This window comes from Labrus mixtus, chromosome 18, assembly GCF_963584025.1.
Source record: "Labrus mixtus chromosome 18, fLabMix1.1, whole genome shotgun sequence".
NCBI classification, from domain to species: Eukaryota; Metazoa; Chordata; class Actinopteri; order Labriformes; family Labridae; genus Labrus; species Labrus mixtus.
The window spans coordinates 24,279,400-24,304,399 of NC_083629.1; the positions used below are offsets into that span (position 1 = coordinate 24,279,400).

At 43.0% G+C, this 25,000-nt stretch overlaps 1 protein-coding gene across 1 annotated transcript in view; it reads left to right on the forward strand.

Moving 5' to 3' along the window:
• Positions 1-25,000, forward strand: part of atrn (attractin) — a 183,440-nt gene that overhangs the window by 149,271 nt on the left and 9,169 nt on the right. Inside the window, exon 27 of the mRNA XM_061062761.1 lies at positions 14,965-15,072. Within this exon, the coding sequence (XP_060918744.1) occupies positions 14,965-15,072 (108 nt within the window). The remainder of the gene's footprint in view (positions 1-14,964; positions 15,073-25,000) is intronic.

Genomic DNA, 25,000 nt, shown 5'->3' on the forward strand with positions numbered 1-25,000 from the left:
CCTCAGGTAGAAGAGGCTGAGCCTCATGCCCCATCGTAAGTACCAAATGTTTAAATTATTTCTGTCTAAAGAAATCTCTGTGTTATTATTCTGTCTAAACAGAACAGTAAACCTTGATTAAATCCCACCCACTTTAGCTTTTTACCTATTCTTTTTTCCACCTCGTAAGCTGCTCTACCCCCAGGTGACAGACTTCAGAGCCCCCATCAGCTGCAGACTCCACCATGTTCTTTCTGGAGCTTTTTTCTCTTTTTTCAAATTCTGTAGAGTTAAACATGTTAATATAGTCAATTACTAGCTAATACAATAACATCTCCAGATACATTAGATGAAGTGAAAAATTGTAGCACCTATAAAAGCCATGATGGACTACCATATCAGGAAATGTTTTATCACAGGATTAGGCTTTATTACATCTGAGCTCATTTAGTTTTACATTTTATTGGGTTCTTTATTTCATTTGCTCATTACTCAAGAAGCTGTCCATTAAAACACTAATTCTCTGCAGTTCTCAGTTATGGCATTTAGTCTTATAAAATGCATCAACTATCTTTTGAGAGCTAAAAGAATGTAACTGTGCAGCAGCATTAAGATGGTCGAAACAGTACAGCTCTCCCTTGAAACCAGCACTAATGAAATTCTGAACATTTGAGCCATAAACTCTTCATTTTTTAATGAAAGTGGCTAAATCAGACTTTAAATGATGCAACATGACAACTGCGTTTGAAATGATTCGTTGTAAGGACTTGACTTAATCAAATATGGTAATAGCAATTCATTTTTATTTGTTTTTTAGGGATGCAAAGAGGTTTTTTTTTAACACAGTACGGAGTTAATTGACTATGTGTCAGCCAAGGCTTGAAGATATGAACCAAAACTGTGCTTCCTGTGTACTGATGCAGTAATATCAACTGTGTTTTTCTTTAAAGCGCTGTCAGGCCTTCTGTAGAATAACTAGAGCGATGCTTTAAGATTCTCTGAGAGCTGCCTTCCATTTCCTCCTCCCTCCTGAGGTCAACACATGCTGCACCACTGCACAGAACAAAAGGCCTACTTCTGAGGTGATCAATCTGAAGTGAGAGGTATGGAAAGGAGAGTATGGAATGATGAGAGTTATAAAAAGAAGGGGGGGGGGGTGCACCGAAGGTCACTTGGACAGAAAGCTGAGAGTCTTCAGTAAAACATACTTCTTACGTAAGGCCTTGTTAATGGTATCCTCCGCATGGTAGAGCAAACAGGATTCTCTTCTGACTTGAAAGGATGCGGATTCATCAAAAATGTGATGAAAAAGACTTCAGAGCCAGTGTGAGAAGACAACCTTTACACCCCAGCTGCGCCAGCTCCACAGCAAATATTAGCTTTGGTTTTAAAAGGAAATAACCAAGTGGCAGATAATAGACTTCAAGATAAGGGTGTTCCCGTATGAAGCAGTCCTAATAACACATGCAGTGTTTGTGCAGCTTGTTTCAGAAGCATTTTCTGTCATTTTGAGCAAACAAAACTTTGCATTTTTGCAGTGCAAGTGCATGACTGCTTGTGTTGGTTGGTGCGGTGTGTTTTCCCCTGCGTCACTCCACATTTTTGGTTGTGTGTGTGTGCCAATGGTGTGTGAACACGTGTTTTTTTTTTGTCTCTCAGAATTCCCAAGACACTCTTAAACCTTGCTAATCTTAAAACCAGAGAGATCGTGCGTATAATTAGTACTTGAGTCAGCGCCTATGCCTTATTGTTCACAATATGGCTTCCAACCTCACAGCACTCCGGATGACCCCCATTTGGCCTAGTAACATCCAACCTTCTCACCCGCACCCATCCATCATGGCTCTGGTACAGGGCTTATCATAAGCTCAGAACCTCTGTCAAACCCCAGCTTCTGTACTTTTTGATTCTGTTTCATCTCATCTCAGGCTCCGTTCACTTTCTTTACTTTTATTCATTTCTTTCCCAGCAGCTAACGTATCTCCTCCATCAATGCTTTAACCTCCCAACCACCTCAGTTCACTTCCTCAGTCACTCGATAATCAAACGGCTTCGATACCTCTTACTTATGCTCACTTTTAGATTTGTTCTACCTCTGAAAGCATGTACAAATTCAGATTCTTTATATTAGCACAAGTTGGAATTCCAGTTTTTTCTTCTTCTTTGTGTTCACCGTAAAATCCTTCCATACCAGACAGCACTTTAGCTCGTTAGTTCTGTTCAGTTCCTGCTGCAGCTCTGCCAAGGACTGGAACCTTAAAGGCTTTATATGTGATTTTTCACACTTAAATGTAGAAATCAAGTATATCCTCTGAAAATAACTCTGTGAGTCATGACTGTCTACAATGGGTGTAACACCCGAGTCCCACTGTCTGTGATGCTTTCCAATTTTTCCGAGTCCTATCTTCAGTTTGTTTACATCGCCCGGACGGCCGGCTGACTCCTCCCCTTGCGTATAAAAGTTGTTTAATTGAGGGACTAGAGAAAAGAAGAATAACATACTGTACTCACTGCTTAACTGTGTTTCTAGATCACGCTCATTTCAGGTAAATTTACATGCAGTGTGAAGATACGAGCATAATATAGATCACTAGCATTAGCATGCTAACACAACAATGCACCACAAGTTGTTTTGGTTTCATGCTGGTGCTCAAGGGTGACATCTGCTGGATCAAAAAATCGCATATAAAGCCTTTAAGAGAAAACAAACATCATCGGCTCATGATTGGTGTCAAAACACTGGGGCACATTTTCATGTCAAAACTACATATACCACTGTCCTTGTCCTTTTCTCTTGAAGGCACACCCTGTCTTCTGCACTTCTACTGATTTTTCTGTCTGTTCAGCTGTAGATTCGAGTGTGTGCCCCCTGTCGCACTATTTGACAGCCTGTGTGTGTCGCCCCTTAAGAGTTTTACCTGCTTTTAAGTATAAATACCTAATAGACCTAATATACCTAGTAGAAATTATGAAAAGATGCGCTGGATAGCCCAGCGGTTATGTCAAGCGGCCCATGTATGGAGGCTGTAGTCTTGGGTTCGGGTTAGGCCTCTGCCTTTTACTGAATGTCGTCCCCCGCTCTCTCCTCCCGGCATTTCCTGTCTCTCTTCAGCTGTCCATTAAAGGCAAAAATGCCCAAAAAGTAACTAAAACACAAAACAAATGATGAAAACATTGTCTTTTTTTAACTAATATTTCTGGCAGCTGCTGTTGACATCATGATAATCTTAAAAGGTAGATTTTTGTACAGCCCAAGTGTGTGCTCTCTGCTAATCCTCAGCCCATTTTTGTCATTTTTAAGCTCGATAAGTTGCAGAAGGAGCTGACACTTCCAATGACGATAATGACATTTATATAAAGAACTGAAGAGACTTTCATGCTTGTGTAACTCTGAATCCAATCATAGTATCTCCGATGTATGTTGACAACCCCTTTTATGTCATTAGCATCTTTTCATCCATGCTTGCTAAACAGTTTTATTATTAATGTATTTATTTACCGGTGACAATGCACATAAATCAACGTTTCAGTTCACACATGAGTGAAGAGGAGTTAGCTAATGAGATAATTTTCATCTGAAGTCCCTGAGCAGGTTACAACAAATTAGTGCCTAATGTTATCGATTCAATGCTTCAGTAAGTGCTACACAACAATACAAACGATACACATATCATGAAGTCTCTAAAGGGCTTTTTATGGCTTTTTTTGTCTCAAGACAGTTAACAAAAAAAACAGGTCTTGACCATACTCTTTACTGTTTTAACTTTTTACAACCAGGCCAGATCAGAAGGGATAAAACGCAATTGAAATAAAAATAGGGTACAAATATAAATTCACATAATACAAAGTAACATATAGGGGTCTGTCTACAAACCCCCCAATGATGAGAAAAGTCCATCCTCTCCGTCTTTTCCCTGCTCCACTTTTCAGAAAATGTGTGCTCAAACAGGCCGTTTGGAGATTTTCCCTTTGTGACATCACAAAGGGCAGTAGCCCCTCCCCCAGGTGGGTGACACTCCCACAGCTAGGTGTTTGTTCTGCCCTCTGAGTCTGCCTTCTCACCGTAAACAATAGGACATGGAGCGAGAAAGCACCGAGTACACCCAAGCTCTTCCAGAGAGGGGGCATGGTCAGACACAGCTCATTTACATATTTAAAGGTACAGACACAGAAACAGCCTGTTCTGAGCAGGGCTGAAATAGAGGGTTTTATAGACATGATCAAATACAGGATCAGAGTGGATTTAGAACAAGAAACTTCACACACATGTTTTTTTGAGGAGCTCTGAGAATTATTTAAACAGGTTGAAGAGGAGGAGGATATGTGACCTTTAACTTAAAAGTGTTTGCTAAGGTCCTAAACACATGTCTTGAAACAAAGCATTAAGAATAAATGATGTGAAAATATTTAAAAACAGAGTCAGGGGTGTGTTCACAGGCACACTAAAGAAATGGTGTGCATGATTATGCAAACAGCCTAGCCGGCTGCATTGATTCTGTTGTTTGCATAATAGATCCGACCGGCAGATAACAGCGACTAATTGGAGCTGTTTCAGGTGTAATTCAGACGTCAGTGACAAGAATATGAGAGCAGACTGACAGCCTGCCAAAAATGTCATTTATTTATTTAATCATCATCACTTCATTTATCAGGCTGTTCTAATTCACTGTTTGCACTTATACCAACACTCACTAATGCGCTATAATTTGTACACAACCAAAGTAATTGTCGGCCAATTTGGACCCATCTGCGAGAATATTAGATGCTCAGAGCAACAGCTCCGGCTGTCCAGCATGTGAGAAGTCAAGTGAAGTAGAAAAGGCCTGCTGGGGCGGACTATAGATAAGATACAATAAGATTAAAATTCGGAAACTATCTATTTTACTTAAAGGAGCAGTATGTAACGCTGACCCTAGTGTTTAAAACGGGTACTGCATTCTAAATTCTAAACATTATAGAGAGCTGTCCCCCCCCCCCCCCCCACCCCCCCCGCCCTCCTCTCTAGAGTCCATGCTCACACAGGTCACCATGTGGTGGATACTGAAGCTTCAGTGTTTATCCAGCTCTGCATGGGTCTGTAAACCTTTCTGTGTTCTAACCTCTCTCCATTTTTCAAAAGCATCTCCAATATTGATCCTAGTTTGAGCACGTTTCTGCTCGTGGAGCTTATTAGAAACATGCAGAGGCTTTTTAGGTCGGGTACAATCACTTCTATCTGAACCACTCCTCTTGCCCGCTTCCATCGCAGCAACACCTGTTGACCTGATAACTGCTCTCATATCTGGCAAACCGAGGAGCGTCCAAAACGGCCGTGTGAGGGGGGTCGCCTTAAAACCGCCTACCTTCTCTAGTCCAAACAAATCCAGAGCATTCAGGACCAGAATCTAAAGTTAGAAAGACAATGTAAGTAAAAGGGGTAAAATAGATCCATCCTTAAGTTGAGATATGCTAAGTTAGTTTCTTAGCATCTCGAAGACAGGCAGTTATCAAACAGCTACAGCCACCATATTTTATACCACATTAAATCCAGACGTCAGTAAAAATAATGGAAATTATTATAATATTATTTTTTTACAATGAGATAAAAGTTGGATGAACTCCTTGATTTTTAATGAAGTAAAGAAAACCCTTGTTAAAAGTACATAAGTACATCTCTTGAAGTGATGCTTTGCTTGGTAACGCATCCTGCGCTCCTTTAAAGTAACTTCCAACTATCACGGGTCAAATTCTGCATCCTTACTGTTCGGACTTTGGCGCTCCATTGGTGAAAATTTTCAGCCACAGTTCACCCGTTCTGTTCCGCCCAAATGATCCCTTTAAAAATAGCAGCTCAGAGTCAAAGTTGAAATGAGCGTCTTTGTGGCCGTTCTCTTAAAAGCCCCTTTCAATGTGTCTTCTCGGTAATTGCTTTATTTAAGTGCTTCCATTGTTTCCTTCACTTCACTTAATTCTTTTCCATTTCATCTCATCACACACTTTCCAGAGTTTTCTTTACCTCTCGTTGTTTCGACTCCTCTGCTCTTTTGCTTTTTTAATCAACTGCTCGTCTTTGATGTCGTTTTGATTAACGTTTTGAAGAAGCGACTGAAAGAACACAGCTGGTACACTGTGGGACAGGAGAGAGAGAGACACACATTTAGGAGAAGGAGGACGAGGGGGGGTTGAGAAATTTGGAGAGTGGCACGACACAGACCGCAGGAGGCCGGCGGTGAGAAAAGAGAGAGATTTCAGGAGTGATGGAGGTAGAGAAAGAGAGGAGGAGAGACAAAAAGATTTGGAGCAAGTGATAGAGAGAGAGAGAGAGAGAGGGAGGGAGGGGATCAAAGCCTCCCCGTCTTGTCAGTATTCACAGCGAGCGTCCTCTACACCTCACCGCCGGAGAGATGGAAAGATGAAGAGAGGGAGAGAGAAGCAGCTAACATCGCTTCACAAAGATTTCCTCTCTCGCCCTTCTTTCCCTCCCTCCCCTCTCGCTCCGCAGTGTTCCTTCTGTGCTTCTGAAGGATGATTGAGAGCTCTCCCACCGACAGCATTTTTAAACAGACGCATCAATAAATAAACGGCTTGATGTAGTGCGCAGAGATGCGAGGCCTGTGTGGAGTCCTTCCACGTATGCAGGGTAACTGCAGAACATGCAGGGTGTGTGTGTGTGTGTGTGTGTGTGTGTGTGTGTGTGTGTGTGTGTGTGTGTGTGTGTGTGTGTGTGTGTGTGTTCTCCATGCCCAGGCGGTCTGACACGCCGTCCCCCTCCTCCCTCCCAGGGGCGAACTCTTGGAACGCTTTTGTCTTTCTCTCTCTGCTTCTCGTCGCTCTCCCAGACCTTTTTTTTTTTTTTTGCAGTTTTCCCGATCACTTGTCCCTCTCCAACATCTTCCTGTGTTTCTCTTTTTATCTCATTCCCCTTCTTTTTCTCTCCTGCATCTCGCTTTGCTTTCCTCCTTCCTCCTCCCTCTCTCCGCTCTGTGCGCTCTGCTGACGCACTCGGGCCGCTTTGGCACACCGCTGCTCCCTTTGAGAATGCTCAAGCACGATTCCCTCGGACGGCTTCTTTGAGCCTGTTTGTTGAATTACAGCGAGCATTTGTTCTCGGGCTGCAGCTCATCTTTATTTTATATATTTTATGATGAGATAAATTCTGATAATTTTAAATCTGCTTCATCTCTACGAGGCCTTGTCACATCTACCTCATCGCTTTGCAGCCGATTGAAAAGGTAACTATGGTTCCGGTGGTCGTTAGGGTAGGGTCTGCTTGACCGCAGATTGTATGATGGAAGGAGTGGATAAGGATAGTGATCCGACTTTCTGACCAGGCCTCACATTAGCCGTCCCCAGACCACTAGGAGGTAACTCCTTTTTCTTCTAAAAACTTCCTTATATCCGCCTTATTCTGACAATTTCATCTCTACCTCTTATTGAACCCGCCCTAAGTAAACAAAATAATCGATAAGCGTTCATTATTTTAAAATCTGCGTCATATACCGATCACAGCCGCAAGTTTCCACATGTACAAGACCGATACGATGTTTTCAAATTGCTTATTATGTCTAAAAAAAATCCCATAATTCTCAGTTTCTCATGACACACCGCTAAGAAAAAAGCAGCGAATCAACCAGTGCACAGCTGAATTTTCCCTGATAACAAAAAAACATTATTCAGTCATTCATGTAAATTGATATGATGTGTTTTTAATGTCACCCTTTACACAGCAGATTTCTGCACAAGACAAATATCTGCTTCCTGCAGATTCACAATCAGACAATGAAGTGAAATGTATTTTCTTCCTGATGAGCTATCGGAGTATAAATCCAACCGTTTACACACTGTTGTTTTCTCACTCATACTCGTACTTATCATGTGGTTTCTAATGTAATTATCGCTCTACATATGTGCATTTAATTCAGACATTTTAACCTTACCTCCAGGCATAGTTTGCTCATGAGCCCTTTTTGTAATTTCACCCTGCAAGTGTTACATGAAATGAATTTGCACGCATTTGGAAATATGCAAACCCCCATACTTGATTGCTCATGTGCAGGTGCCTCCAAACCACCTGCCTGTATGCATGTGTGTGTCCAGCTCTCTGCTCACGTCTCATAATTAGGTTTATATATGCACAGTTTGCTCTGCCACAGTTGGATATTTGCTCCTGCTCTCGCTCTCTCTCTCACACACACACACACACACACACACACACACACACACACAGCGACTACCCCGCAGAAAACTATGAGCCAATTTAGGAAGTAGGCGAACTGCACTGTAACTCCTCTGGCTTCTGGTTAGCTTTGGAGCTCGGAGTGTTTGCTGTACAGCAGCTGCCTACTCGCTGCACGGCGTAATGAGATTTGTGAAAATTGTATCTTCTGTAGGATTCTGTCCAGGATGGCTGAGCTAAGAAATTCTCACACTTCCTTAACCTGATGTTTGCAGTCCAGACGTTAGAGAGGAGGGCTGAAGATTAAAAAAAGAAACCAAGACTAGTTACATAAATGTACATATAAATGTTGACTTCAAGATGTAATAGGCAACATTTTAAACTTTAAAATAGCAGAATGAATATATCATTGAGTAATGACTTTCTAATCAAAGTCAAACTCCCTCTGAGGTTGTTGTTCTGAGCTCTGTGTTCACACTAAGGGGGCTGTACTTTTTTCACATTAACCCCTCCCTCTCCAACCATTGGCCCTATTCTACAATTCACTCAGCAGACTCTTTTATCCAAAGCGACGTACATCAGAGAGTAAGAACAACACAAGCAAGGATCAAAAAAGGGAACAATGTCAGTAAGAGCAAACAATCAGCTTTGAGTCTGATTGGACACACAGGTGCTGACAGGAAGTGACCAGAGGCAAAGCACAACATTGAGGGCAGTTCTTGAGAGCTCTAATCAGTATAGAAACCATCTTATAAGTCGTCGTTATCAAACAAAAACCATCGTCATTACCATCATCATCATCAATAATATGGAGACCATCATCATTAAGTTAGTAGGTATTCATGAAAGAGCTGGGTCTTTAGCTTTTTCTTAAAGGTGCAGAGGGACTCTGCAGATCACATGGAGTTTGGAAGTTTATTCCACCACCAGGGGCCACCAAGTGGGGGATGAGAGGCAGCTCTGCCCACTCAGGGAATCTGTGTCTAGAGGCACGATGGTGGAGTTTGGTGGAGTTGAGATAAATGATAAAGTGGCTATACGTGTCTGCAAGCTGTCGAAGTACGGGCACCTTAGGCTAACACATCGTCAGCAACATTTATATGAGTTAAAGTCGAGTTTGCAGCTTGTTCTGATGCCTCCTAGTAGCCAAAAAAACGATTCAAAGACAGATTTTAAACCTTCAAAATTAAACAGTATTTCATACCATTAATATTTAATCTTTAAAAAGTCATCTCTAGCTGATGCAACAGGGTATGCTTGCACAAAATTCAACACACAGATGACCTCAATTCAACTCAAAGTTACCTTTCTCTATTTCATCCAGTTTTTTTTCCAGTTTTCTGATGATGAAAAAAAAAATACAAATACAGATTATTGTTGGGTAGTTTCGTGGAATGTTTTTTCTCTTTTAAAGACATTGGTTGTTTTATTTTTAGAGCTAACAAAAATTGATTTAAAATCCAGGTTGATTCAGAAACCGAGCAGAACGCTGCCCTTGAGCGAGAAACGTTTATCTCTGCCCTCTCTCGCTGACATTCATACAGCGGTACTCCATGTGAACAGCTCAGTGTTCAGTAGCACCGGCTATTGATTGTTGATAGCTCAAAGTCCTATTTGAGAAAAATATATGTCTGTGAATCTATCTGACATAAAAGAGCATAGGAGTTCAGCCGAATGTCAGTGTTTAAACAGAGGTTACCTGCATGTTAGACAAGAGAGCAGGCTGTGTGCAGGGGAGGCTGAGAGAGGTGGACTGAATCTATAAAGTTTGTTTACCTCACCATTCAGATGCTCCTCCATCTGCTTTTTATCCACTAAATCAAATCTGCTCCTTTGTGCTGTTCAAGGAGCTCCGCTTATGAAAAAGGATGTCGCCTGCATGCAGATTCTTCCTGCACACTGTTTACCGCGCAGATCCAGACTGTGATGTTGCCGGCTGCCTGGGCCCGTTGCATCACGATGAATGAAAGTTGACTCTGCCAGGAGGCAAAACTTTGCTAAGTTCATTATGAATTTGAGTTCATTATCATTCCTCGGAGGGAACGCTCACTCCTCGCAGGAGAGTCGAGATTTGACTTTGGTGGGGCAGCCATTCATTCTCAAGATTTGATTTGCACTGAACATGAGTTGGTGTTAATAAATAGATGTTTGGAGCGGCTGTGGGTCAGTGGTAGAGTCGGTTTCTCAACAAGAAGGTCGGGGGTTTGATCCCCAGCTCCTGCAGCCACATATCTGATGTGTCCTTGGGCGAGACACTTAACCCTGAATTGTTCCCGCTGCTTTGTCTGCGGTGCATGAATGGATCTTTAAAAAAAAAAAAATTTAGATTTATTTTTGGGCATTTTGTGCATTTAAATTCTTCATTATTTTTCCACATTTAAATGTAATATAAATCAAGTATCTCCTCTGAAAATAACTCTGTGAGTCATGACTGTCTACAATGGGTGTAACACCCGAGTCCCACTGTCTGTGATGTTTTCAGAGTTTTCAGAGTCCTATCTTCACTTTGTTTACATCGCCTGGACGGCCAGCTGACTCCTCCCCTCGAGTATAAAAGTTGTTTAATTGAGGGACTAGAGAAAAGAAGAATAACATACTGTACTCACTGCTTAACTGTGTTTCTAGATCACGCTCATTTCAGGTAAATTTACATGCAGTGTGAAGATACGAGCAGAATAAAGATCACTAGCATTAGCATGCTAACACAACAATGCAGCGCAAGTTGTTTTGGTTTCATGCTGGTGCTCAAGGGCGACATCTGCTGGATCAAAAAATCTAATATATAAAGCCTTTAATGGAGAAACAGGACAGTGGATAGAGTAGGGAATGACATGCGGGAAAGGAGCCACAGTCAGAATGTGAACCTGGGCCGTGTCCGCACTAACCACTGTGCCACCAGCTCCCCTGGATTGGTTACTTCTGATGGTCACTTTCCACAGCAGCCCCTACCATCAGTGTGTGAATGTGTAGGTGTGACCTGCGGTGTAAAAGCACTTTGAGTAGTCAGAAGACTAGAAAAGCGCTACACAATCTCAAGTCCATTTATCATATTTCCGTGAAAGACTCCAGTGCGAGATGGCAGCGTGCTCAGCGTACAATGTTCCCAGCATTCATCTCTCAAAGGCCACATATCCTGGCTCTGGGATGCTCTCCCGCAGCAGGACGTCTAATCATGACAAATGGGGAACGCAGCACAATGAGTTGCTCATTTGCGTCTTCCATTTGTTCCTCGCGTGTCGATTGCTGTGGTGGCAGCCAAAAGAGAGCGCCAACATCTTAGACCGGGCATGTTGGATGTTTCACTTCACAGGGTAATTAGGCAACTCTTTGCCATTCTGCTTGGATTCATTGCTTCTTTTATGGCTGTTGTTGTTCCACAATTATGGACAACATTTTCTATTTCTAGCCTGTGCTCGTAGTTCGGCTTGTCGTGTCTGATCCCCATTCTGTCGGCTTGATGGGAGACCTTCTCCTGAACCCCCTTGCGCTCCTCTGTCTCCTGCACAACAATATTATGATTCTCTTTCATCACATTTATTTTTTATTAACCTTCCAATTAGCTAAGCAACTTCCTTTAGCTTACATGACGTCTGAAAAGCGTGCCATGTCAGCTCCGTTACTCGTGAAGTCCAAACAGCTTTGTGGTTTTGTAAGTAAAGAGTGAAACTGAACGATGAAGTGAGGCAGTATCCCCCGCCTGTAGGATATTCTATCAAAGAACATGAAGCTGAAAGCAGGCAGGTAAAGGATGCTTTGGAAGTGCACTTGTTGCCTCCAGCTTTAGGGTAAAGGAAATACTTTGCTTACATGTTAGACGCTGCATTCTCAGTTTGTAGTTTCATTTGAATGAAAGGTAATAATTTGGGATCATAACTGCAGGAGCCATGCAGAAGATAAACACTGTGAAGATACATATTGAGCTGGAGTCAGGAGGAAGCTAACTTCGTCCATGTTGTTGTGTATCCCGGCACGGTTTTGGGGATCCTGTTTGTGTATGTGTGTGTATGTCAGCCTGTGTTTGTGTAGCATGTTCATTAAACAGAGTGTAAAACTGAATTTCCCCTCGCGGGATTAATAAAGGATAAACTAATTGTAGATATATTTCGTAAATAAGTGAGTGGTTAAGGGTCAGCTGTGTGTCTAGCCAGGCGAGCTGTTTCCACCTATACCTGCTACAGACCGTATCTGTATTTATTATTCAGCAACAATGCAAACGTCTTCTCAATGGGGGTGAAAAAAGAAAATCCTTTAAAAACTGACACCATTCTGCTCCAGCTCAGCTGCTTTGACGGAGTAAAGCACCGGCGGATTTTGGAAACAGGCACACATCCACAGACACTTGCAGGAATTTAATGAGCTGTTTTGCTCCACTTAAAAAAATCCAGGACATTAAATTTAGACATTCTTCCACTCGTTAGGCTCTACTGTAAAGAGGGGAGAATTTCCCTTAAGCTTCCCTTTCTGATTATGAGGCTTGGTATTTAGAGAGGAGGATGTTGCGAACATGTCAATAGGAGCCATTGGCAGCCTCTCAGGGGGGAAGAAAACTACTCTGCAGAGTAATTGGGAGGCTGTGGAGGTGTCGACAGGGAGGCCGGCGACCTCCCATGTGAGCCTTGACCTCCTCTGTCACCCGTGATTTCTACCATGCGGGCTTTCAGGTTGGATTGCAGCGCTGCCCTTTACATGCACCTGTTCTCGCCGATAACTCACCGCAATGAGACGGCGGCCGATGGATTGTGTCTGCCTTATTTAGATTTTTTTATGTCTGCACACACACACAAATTTCATCCGGCTCCATCGTCGCCGTTCGGTTGTGATCGTCGCTGTCAGAGTTTGTCTTGCTCATGCGAGCGGGTTGCAGGTGTTGTTGTTTTGATTTGCTGCCGGCGTTCAGGTCTCGGTGTCTTGACAGTTGACGCCGTTTGTTTCTCCATGCACAGCACTTTGGGCTGCTTTGACAGCCAACGATGCAGGTGCATCGCCTTGTTTACTGTGGTCTCTTCCTCTCCTCCTCTTTCCCCTCCTACCCCCTCGTCTTGTTTTCCTTCCATCACTGTCTCCTCCCCTCTCTGCTTCAAACTCTATATTTCTCAAATCACAGACTATCCTCATTTAACTCTCCTTCCCTCTCTTACATCCTATTCTGTTCCCTCTCTCTCTCTCTCTCTTTCCTCCTATTCCTCGTCTGGCCGAGATCCATGTTATAAATCAGACCACAATGAGACCGATGTCCCCCGCCCTGCAGCGCTGAAATGTTACACTCAGAGTTCATTTACCCAAGTACAGTTGAAAGGTTACCCTAGTTCACTTTTTACATTTGACCGTCATATACTCTTTTTTGCATTTGTTTTGCAGACAGTACAACATGATGTCACATAGGAGTAAATCAGATCATTTGCATAGAGTAAAACAAAAAGCCCAAATTAAACAGAAAAACAAGACAATAAAATAATAAACACCCATTAACTTAAATTTCTATTTTTGATGTAAGTTAATGGCCTTCACTTATATCATATTCACCGGACAACTACCAAAGAACGTGCAAATAAATCATCTTTTTTTTAATGTGTCAAACCGTTACTCGTCCTGCTAAAGCGATTTAATGTTAAGCACCATTCTCTTATAAGGCTTTCATTACAACAGATGACATTGTTTATAAGTATGTTTTAGATCTAAAGCTGTTCTTTACGTTGTCTTTGGGTTGCCAGGTTGTAAAAGTAAAAAGTGACGTTTGTGACATCGCACTCATTGTAATTTGTAATTTATTGTAATTTCTTGCTTTATTTAATCAAAGGCTTTATATGTGATTTTTTGATCCAGCAGATGTCGCTCTTGAGCACCGGCATGAAACCAAAACAACTTGCGCTGCATTGTTGTGTTAGCATGCTAATGCTAGCGATCTTTATTATGCTCGTATCTTCACACTGCATGTAAATTTACCTGAAATGAGCCTTTAATGTAAATATGTTTGTTTTTTAATTTTTTGATATTTTTATTTTTACTAATTATACTACTGTTTTTGAGCTGTTGTAACAAAAAAAATTCCCCCAATGGGGGATCAATAAAGTTTATCTTTATCTTTATCTTTATTGTGTCAAATAAGTATTTATCCTTTCCATACTGAAAGCTGCACAATGAAATATTTAGAAATCATCGACCATTGATACAAAGAAAAATGAAAAAGGTGGTTGCACCAGATTTAGCGAGTTTCTAACTTCCATCTGTAGTCATCTCGTTGAGGGACCGCTGTGGCTCAGTGGTAGAGTCTGTCGTCTCTCAACTGGAAGGTCGAGGGTTCGGTCCCCAGCTCCTGCAGCCACTGCAAGACACTTAACCCCGTATTGCTTCAGCGGCTTATGAATGAGTGATAAGTTACTTCTGATGGTCAGTGCCTTGCTCAAGGGACCTGCGACCCTCTGGTGCCCTACAGACTGAGCTATCACCCCCCTCTAGAGAAGTGTATCTAAAAAAGCAGCGATCTGCATACTGTACATCATGTTGACTATATGTATAGTAAGTCTTAAAGTACATTTATGTGATTTTGTAAATGTGGTGCTTGTTTTGGCATCACACTGCTTACTTTGTGATTTTTCTCTTTTTTTAACTTCAGTTCCATCTGAACACTTGTTCCAAGCTCCGCTTTCTTGATTTCCAGTGAAGTGTGAACGAGTCCTTTTCAAAACAACTTCTGTTCCCCACCAGAGATGTCACACGTTGGCGTCACGCTGTGCTGATGATTTTTCGCAGAATGGACAATAGACAGTCTGTGTTTATCGTGTCTCTGACCTTCGCACTTTTCCCTTCTTCTTCCTCCTCCCTCTCCATAGCAACTACTGAGGGAGATGCAGCAGATGGCGAGCCGGCCTTTCGCCACCATCAACGTCGCCTTGGAGACGGATGAAGAGCCACCTGACCTGATAGGAGGAAACGTCAAGGTGAGCACAACCTTTTATTCTCAGAGCAATTACTAAAACCCCTCAGAGATCTGCCTCGCGTCCGCGCTGACAGGAGCAAGGCTCTATCCATCATCCGGGGGTCGTCATCCTCATCCTGTCTCAAGTGGGAGTTGGGTCTTGAGCCCGTCCACTGCAGTTTGTGATTACAGTCACGCTGCAGAGATGGATATTCCTTACACCATCTGGTTCACTTCATTCTTGGAGTGTGGACTTTGTGATTTTGTTCATTTTAGAGGTTTAATGTGCGACTTTCAATCCGGTAGATGTCACACTGTAGCAACCTGTCTCTCAGACCAAAACAAAACTCCCTCAGCACACCACCTCCCCTCCTACAACACCCCCCCCCCCCCCTTAGTGTGCTTAACAAGTGCAGCTGTTTGTAGGACTGATCTCCACTCTGATATGCATCCTAACAATGATTTGGTTCTAAAGTATTTCAGACCAAAGTCTTTCCTCTGGTTTAGAAAGTCTGTTGGTTCTCCTTCAGCTGTACGACACTCCCTCATTACGCCTCATCAGACATTGTCCCTGAGGGGGCATGGCTAATTGTTGGAGAGGGAGGGGTTCACATCAATCAATCATTATTAGTAAAGCGCCAATTCATAACAAGTGTTATGTAGAGACTCTTAATGGTAATAATGGTAAAGTCTTCTTGCCCCTTTAATATCATATCTTTTTGTTTTCTTGATTGCATATGTCGTTATGTGCATCTACCTCTGACGATGTTGTGTGGGGTGCTGTGTCTTTGCGGGAGGGATACGTGGGCGGATGGGTGTTTGAGAGCCTTTATGTTTATGTGTGTATTCTGTGCTTGACTGTCTGTATCACACTGTACTGTTGCGAAAACGAGATGGTTCATCTCAAGGGGCAATCCATCAAATAAACAGAATTTCTCACTCTTTAAAAAAGATAATATGGGATAATATGCAGGAAGGATTTCCTCCTTGTATTCCTCGCATTCCTGTTGTCCACACTTCCTCGTCGCTGAGGTGGAGGTCGGAGCAGGACGTGCATGAACGTGGACGGCGGTGGTTGTGGGGGATGACACAGTCCGATGGTGGAGGCCGGGCGTCAGGGTCGTCGGGTGGTAGTAGTGTCAGATCACCTCGCTGAAGGTTGGGGGAGCTCTGTCTACTTGAGCCAAGGAGGCCATGTCCCGTCAGCAGAATCCAGATGTAAAAAAAAAACATGTGTGAAACGTGTTTGAGCCTCTGAGTGAAACATAAAGAAGATGAAGGAAGCTCCGTCCTTTCAGTGTGAACACAGAGCTCAGAACAACAAACCCAGAGGGGGTTTGACTTCACTTTTTTTTTTTGGTGGGGGGAGAGTCATTACTCAACGATATATTTAGTTGGGTTATATTTGACATGTGCAATATGTTCGCTCACTCACTTGATGAAATGACTGAGGGAGAACTCACACACTTACCAGGAAGTCTGCTGAGTGTGGGGATCGAGCCGTTGAGGACAAGGAGCCAAATTGAGCCCACTTAAGGAGAAGAGTTTGGAGTGTAGCGCAGGTCTAGCCCACCTAATGAGGGCCAATCTAGTGTACGTCTGTAGCTACACTGTGGAGGCCACATGATGATGAGAATGGGCTCTCCATGAGTGTATAATACCAGTTATGGCCAGTTATTGTGGCACGGCTGTGAATTCCAATGAGAATGAATTTTCAGTTAACCCTGGAGTTAAACACATGCAGATGGGGAGTAAGGTGTTGTAGATAAAGACTTTACTTAGAAAGGAGATAAGACTTTCTTTTCCAGCATAGGGATATTCTCATTTGGAAAAATAATAATTAACGCCCACTCCGAGGAATTGTTGGCTGGCATAAAAATAAAGCGCTTTGGGAGAGACTACTTAATTCACTCTTCATTTTAGAAATCCGCCTTGTTTTGGTGCATCGGACCATCTGTGTTTGTCAAATATTGACGCTGAAATTAAGGACAACAGCGTCCTGTCCATGTGGGTATGTAGAGCTTTTTTGGAACACAGCCATTTAATCTGAGAGCTTAAAACAGCGTGTGCTAACCACATCTCAAAATGATGAAAAAATAATGACACTGTTGGTGTTACTGTGTTTAAATGGAGTGTATGACAGGGTCAGGTTCAAGTTTTGATGATTTGTACGACCATTCAGGAGTTGCCAAAGAAGAAAAACCAAAGAGGGCAGGTGCTGAGTGGAGCTTAGGAAGTCGCTGAAAGCAGAGAAAGACGACTCGCACACCAAAAAAGTGTTTCACCAGGTCGATGTTTCAACACACCTGCTCTTCATCAGACCGAGGTCACATTGAACAGAACCATCTTAATGACCTACACTCTAACTCTGGCTTTCCCAACCTTTGGGTCCTGGCCCCATCTGGGGTCGCATGGAATTTTTATTTATTGATCCATGCAAAAATATATTGTATATTGAAATATAGTGAACACAGGCTACTGTGGACCATAGCCAATGCCAAAAGAAGAAAAGGTTGGAAACCTTCTAACCTGAAAAGGGAAACCTTAAGCGTGTACTTTCTTTATGTGTTGCGGGGTTTAGTATGGACATCCAACAGTGTTACAATATATGTATGTATTTAAAAATGGATCAGCAGAATAGATCTCCTTTAAAGTCTTTATATGTGATGTTTTGATCCAGCAGATGTCGCCCTTGAGCATCAGCATGAAACCAAAACAACTTGCGCTGCATTGTTGTGTTAGCATGCTAATGCTAGCGATCTTTATTCTGCTCGTATCTTCACACTGCATGTAAATTTACCTGAAATGAGCGTGATCTAGAAACACAGTTAAGCAGTGAGTACAGTATGTTATTCTTCTTTTCTCTCGTCCCTCAATTAAACAACTTTTATACGCGAGGGGAGGAGTCAGCCGGCCGTCCGGGCGATGTAAACAAAGTGAAGATAGGACTCTGAAAACTCAGAGGATATACTTGATTTATATTGTATTTAAGTGTGAAAAATCACTTATAAAGACTTTATGCGGTGTCCAACCACACAGAGGATTGGAGACTCTGGATGTTACAAAAGGTGTCATTGCAGAGCGTTTTTGTGGGGCTTATTTCTCAGGAAGTGTCAAATAAATCTCTCCTCTTTGTTTTTATGAAGGGATTAAATGATCTCAGCTGGCCGAGAGGAGTCAAACAGTAACAAACCCTTCCATACAAAGAGTAACGACTGGCTTCTTCCTCACAGTGAACTCCCAAACTACAGTCACATTTGTCCTCCTGTTGTTTAGCTGATCTCACAAACTAGCTGAGGGCAAAAAATCTAAAGGGAAAAGGTCAAGCGTCTTCATATAGTGTAGGGTAAAAAGAGGTGAAGAAAGCTGAGTTAAAAAGAGCGAGAGAAGACTTCATTATAGAGCTGTTAAGACGTACCGGTGGAGTCAGTCGAGGGTTAGACCTGATTTCAATGCAGATGTTGAAGATGGAGGCAGCAGTGTAGAGAGCATTTTTAAAAAAGTGGAGTTATAGAAATTGCAGTTGAGTCTTCGGCCGGGGCACAGAGCCGCAGGCGGGGCGTACCTGTGACTCGGCACTTTGTGATGAATGACCTCTGAATGCAGATGTAGAGCAGAATCATGGGGCGGCTTCAGCAGGGGGGCTTGGGGGGGGGGGGGGGGGGCCCTGGCTCTGACAGCGGCCATGCATCTCAAGGGACTCGACTCGGGAGTGCTGCAGGGGCCCACAGAGAAGATCAGCAGCTAATCAAACCCCTGCTGGAACAGAAACTCTCTCCCACCTCTTCACCTCTTCTGACCCTCAGTTTCCCTACATTCACTTCTCTTCTTCTTCGTTTCATAACCCGTCTCTTCTTCTTCTTCTTCTTCTGTTTCTTTTCCTCCACTCTAGTTCTGGTCTTTTGCCTTCGATTTTTTTTTTCCCATCACCTCATTGATCCCTTTTTTCTTCTTCTTCTTCTTTTATTTCCTTCACACTCTTCCGTCCTTCCTCTTTGCTGAGTCTCAGTTTTTTCTCTTTCTTCTTATTACCTCTCCCGTTCTTAAAAAGATGTGGTTTGACATGAGCTTTAAAAATGGAGAGAGGGTCAATATTACGGATGGGCGACCCTGAAGACCCTGCACCCCCATGGTTGATGGGCGGGCGGGCGGGTGGTGCAGTGAGTTGATGAAGGAAGAAGACCTGAGAGTGCGTTGCTGGGTGGGTGTGTTGATGTGCAGGAGTTCAGAGAGGAGCGAGGTCATGGACGACCTTAAAGGCGACTCTTGATGTCGATGCGATATTTAACCAGGAGTCGATGAAGCTGCGGCCTTTTTTCATCCTATCTTTCTGCTCTCTTTCTTTTATTTTCAGTTCATCTTCTCTATCCTCTATTTCTCTTTTTTTTAAAGATTTATTTTTGGGCTTTTTCTGCTTTTATTGGAGAGATAGGACAGTGGATAGAGTTGGAAATCAGGGAAAGAGAGGGGGGGATGACATGCAGGAGGGGAGCCACAGGTGGGATTTGAACCCAGGCTGCCAGCCTCTGTACATGGGGCGTGCACACTACCCACTGCGCCACCAGCACCCCGTCTTTTACCTCTTTTATCCTGTTTCTTTACGTTCTCTGTTTTCAGTCTTGAATTCACTTTCTTTTGATCTTTGGAAATCAATTTTTTTAACTTATTTTACCCTCTTGGGTCTTTTTGCATCATTTCTCTTTGCTTTCTCAGTTTTTCTATAATAATGTTTCTTCTTTGGTTTCACCTTCTCTTCTCATGCTCTCATTATTATTATTATTATCTTTTCTTCTTCTCTCTCTCCTCTCCTGTCCGAACATCCTTACTTTACTTTAGTGTCCTCCTCTAATTTACCAGACCTCTACTGATCCTATCAGCTGTCTGGCTTTTCTGTTGGTCTTATCTGCTGCTCTTGTTTGTGTTTGTGCACTTGCATGTGTGTGTGTGTGTGTGTGTGTGTGTGTGTTGCTGCGTGTTGTGCCGCTGTGTAAAAAAGAAAAGGAGCAGCTTGCTGTGAATATCAGGCACCCTCCTCCACCACCCCTCCTCGGCATCTGCTTTCCCCTTTTCTTCTCCCACCTCTGCTCCTCTTTTCTTTCCATTCTTCCCGACGTGCTCTCCTCCTCTCCATCAGGGCGGGAGCAGAGATCCAATTTAGATCGTCCTCCTCAGCTCTCTCTGCCTTCCCCCGGCTCAAGCTGCGAGCACACACCCTCCTATCTCCTCCCCGGCTCAGATAGAGCGACTCGGAGCAGGCTCTTCCCCTTGTTTCCACAGTGGTGTATTAAGACTAGGGGATCGGAGTATACGGGGGGGGGGGGGGAGCGCCACACAGTAGGCTGAAGATCATTAAAGTTGTTTATAGCCTCGGTGGGAAGTCCAAAGTTGCTCCGCAGACGAGATATATTCACTCGGCTTCTGCCAAATGGAGCTCGCGGCCTCGGCATCACGGGCAGATGATTACCTCTGTGACGCCTTCCTGCTCTGCTTTTATTTATTGATACCACGGGACCAGGAAGAAAACGTCAAATTGTTATGCATAAAAAAGACACAGTTCTGGTTAAGGTGGTTTGGCCATATGTTACCTGCACCTCCTCTTATTGTACTGAAGGTATTTATTTTATTTATAGACACTAGTGCATCTTTAATAACCTGAAATGTTGTCTGTGTCAGAAAATGTGAGGTCACCTGTGGAATTATCAATTATGAAAGATGATTAAAGGAAGGTGACTGGGATGAAGGGATGAGGGGGTAAGGGTCCAGATATTTGAAATGAAGGGATGAGGATACAGATAGAGAAGGAAGGGATGAAGGTAAAGGTCGAGGGATGAAGGGATGAGGGTTAGGGTACAGAAAGAAGGAATGAGGTTAAAGGTCAAGGTATGAGGGTACAGGTAAAGAAGGAAAGAATGAAGATAAAGGTGGAGAGAACAAAGGATGAGGGTACAGGTCGAGGGATGAAGGGATTAGGGTACAGGTCAAGGGATTTGGAATGAAGGGATGAGGGTAAGGGTCGAGGTATGAAGGTGCAGGTAGAGAAGGAAAGAATGGAGATAAAGGTGGAGAGAACAAAGGATGAAGGTAAAGGTCGAGGAATGAAGGGATGAAGGTAAGGGTCCAGGGATGTGGAATGAAGGGATCCCTCATCCCTTCATTCCACAGGAAGAGAAGGAATGGATGAAGATGAGGGATTAAGGGAGGAGGTAAAGGTCGAGGGATAAAAGGATGAGGGTATAGGTAAAGAAGGAATGGATGAAGGTAAATGTCGAGGGATGAAAGGATGCAGGTAAGAGAGAGAAACATTTGCAGCTGAGGTTGGAGGGATGTAGGAGGAGGATACTGGTGTCAGCTGATGTGGTACGGCACAATGTGAGGAAACCAGAGGCTCTGTTGAGACTCTGAGTGGGGGCGTCGTCTCTCCTTTGTTCTCTGTATGGAGTCCTAATGGTTCCTGTATTCAGACAATGACTGAAGTGGAAAAAAAACACACAAGGGGTTTGAAGGGGGGGGGGGGGTGTGAAAGCAGAGTCCGAGGAGTAAGAGCTATGGGTTGTGGTATCATAGTGGTCTATGATAAAAAAAAAAAACTGATTCTGCCTCTGAGATTCAGAGACGATGCTGGAGATGACAGCTGTTACCTGCATTGTAATAGATTATAGCTCATAATACAGATAAAGTAGTTCCAGGGCAGGAAAAGAGCTGCATGCTGTCTGATCCATAGCACGCCAGATTGTGTTGTTTCAGAGACTGAGAACTGAAATTCTAATTTAGTGAGATAAAAGTTTGTTTAAACTTTTCTTGTTTGTCCTCATCCTCCTGCAGTGTTGAATTTAAATACTTTGCAATATGGCGTTATTATTACAGTCTGGCAAAAAAAAAAAAAAAAAAAAAAAAACATTTTCTTTGCAAAACAGAGGACTATGTTAAAAAAAAAAAAAAAAAAAACTCCTCAAAGTTGGTTCAGTGGAAAGTGTGTGTACCTGGTGAGTCACAGTCGCTCTCGTCGCTTGCTGGGGGGTAAACTCATCCCCAGCTGCCGCTAAAGCTGAAGATGAATGCAGCGGATGAAAGCGGAGCAGCGTGCAGCAGCCGCCGCGTACGCCCACGTCAGCGTGTGTGGGCTCAGCAGCGATGCTACGTGCTGGGCTAATTACTGGAGGTAATTTAACAGAACCTTTCGCCGCTCTGCCTGGACGCTCTAGATAACTCTCCGGAGTGATGACGGTGGAAGGGGGGGGGGGGGTCGAGGGGAAGGCTCCAACGCCATAAAACAAAGCATCTTGCTGGGTAATGTTATTAACACGCAGCCTCTGAAGAAGTCCACGGGTAAAGACACTACCTTTGGGAAGCATCCTGCAGAAAAAAAGAAAAAGAAATCCCGTGCCAAAGAGTTAAAAGACTCGGACATAATTGAATTTTGAAGGTGTTTTGTGTTTGTTTTCCTTTTAATTTCAGCACAGCAAAATAAAGCGTGCATGTGTTAAAGGAGATAAATTGTTCCGTTTTTTTTTTTCCTTAAGGATGCACTGTTTTGTTTTTTTGTTTTTTTTTAACCAATAGTTTTATTTGCATTTTCATTTAGTAACACAGTAACACACACACACACACACACACACACACACACACACACACACACAAAAGACAAACATATAGACATAACTTTGACAGTATAAAAACAAAACAAAAAACAACATACAAAAAAGGAGACAAGACAGCATGACAGAACATAGACTAGACACTGTTTTTTTTTTTTTGTCAAAAATGTGAAGTGAAGCCCCCGTGACTTGTACCCTCAGATTGAAAACGGAGGTCGTACTAATGGACACCAATCGATTGCAAAAACGACGACTGTCACATCCAACATCAGTCAAGACAGGAAGACTCAACCGATTCCACATCCATCTGCAACGTTTATCCCCTCTCCACTTGGAGTGTGAGCTGCTGGTGTTAGAAAATGAGGAACAAGCACGTAAACAAAGCCCGATCTGAAGAGCAGCTCGCACCTGCTGCAGTGGAAATTGGACTTGGCAGACAGATCTGACGACGGCCCTAAGCGGGGGGAAAAATTAAAGGCTGCCAGTCTCTCTTTTATTTCATTATTTTCACACAGAGTACAGATGCGTGGACGGTATCGCGGCCTTCCCTCATTTCTCCAATTGTAAACACACCGGATGAGAAATACGTTTTTTTGCCCCGAGGCAACAACAGACATGTGGACCGCAGCAAACCGAGCGTAGCTGGATTGCTTCTGGCAAGGCCAAAATAATAGTTTCATCTCTTCTTGTACTCCGGTGGATTGAGGAACAGAATTAGCCAAGTGTGAGATTGCACCACCTAATGTTGGTTGTTACTTTTTTTTTGTTTCCAGTTCCTCAGAAAAACCTAAAAAAAAACTAAAAAAAACCAAAAACTCAATATAGCAAATATATGTTGTGATCTCGCCGCCTGATTTAAAAAACGAGAAGAAGAAGAAGTTCTCCTGATACCGAGTCCTTGGGTGTCTTATCTTGTTATTGAGCCATCGCTCATTTTATCTAAAAAAAAAAAGCTGTAAGTGATATTAACATTTTGTTGCCCTGAGGGGGGAAATATTGGCTTCCACTGCAGCCAAATTGAAAACAAAATTGCAGTTTGCTCCCTGTAAGTATTTAATTAGGATACTTTTATGTGGTTCCCTCCCACCTCTCTCACGAGTCTTTAAGCGCCCGTCTTTTAAAGTCTTTCCAGAGAGGGATGGAAGAACCTTCCTGTTTCAAGTCCCACACGCTCCTCCAACAAATTAGCTTTTGATTCTGCCGTTATTTCAGTCTCGTTAACTCGACAAAACCAAGAATAAAGAACAAAAAACATCCGTCATGTTTCTAATTAGAGATCTTCTTTTTTTTTTTTCACTGCCATGATATCCAGCTGCTTCCTTTTGGACAAAAATTAGTTTGTGGCTTCTTGGCATGACTACGTCTTATAACATTTTCCATTGTGCAACATTTTAACAATGGTTATTTATGGAGGCTATGGTCCTCCAAACAGGCGGCCCAGGTTCAAATCCCACTTGTGGTTCCTACTGTCTCTCCCTGATTTCCAACTCTATCCACTCTCCTATCTCTCAATTAAAGGCACAAAAAGCCCAAAAATAAATTTAAAAAAAAAATGTTTGTCCACAAATTTAACCCCACTTAACTTTGTCTCGACTTAGAAGGTCGGGGGTTCGATCCCCAGTTCCTGCAGCAACATGACCGATGTGTCCTTGGGCAAGACACTTAACCCCAAGTTGCTTCCTCTGCTTTGTCGGCGGTGTATGAACGGGATTAGTTAATACTGATGGACTCTTCACACAGCAGCCTCTAAGCAAGCTAAGTCCATTTTATTTCTAAGATTCTCCTTCTCCGAGTGGAGCGTCCTGGGATCTCTGATGTCTAGCTGCACTGATTATCATTTCCTTTGGGACAAGCTTGTTTTAAAGTTGCTCTTTTTTAAAAACGCTCGCCTTAACGAGGGGAAGAAAGATAATCAAGAAAAAGAAGTTGGAGATGGAACACAAAGCAGTGACCATGTTTCCACTTGTTTGTTCACATGAATCCCCTTCATTTCTCAAAGTCAAAGCTCCCTATTGATGATTTATTGTTAAAACATCGGTGTGTCAGAGGTGAGGCGCTGAACAAAGCTCTGGAATCCAAACATGTGTCGGAGTATTTGTTATTTCTCTGCGTGCTGCTGCCACCGCCGCTGCTGTCGCTGCAGTGTTTCCAGCAGGACGATCCCAGCCTACTACCAGCTCATTTGTCTGCATCTGAACTCTTCCCCCTATCCGTTCTTCGGGGGGGGGAGGTGTTACACTTCATGTGTGTGTGTGTGTGTGTGTTTGTGTGTGTGTGCTTGAGTGCAGAACCAACAGCTTAAAAATTGCTGCAAGCTCAGAGGCATGTAAGCAGAGAACACAAACACAACCTCCT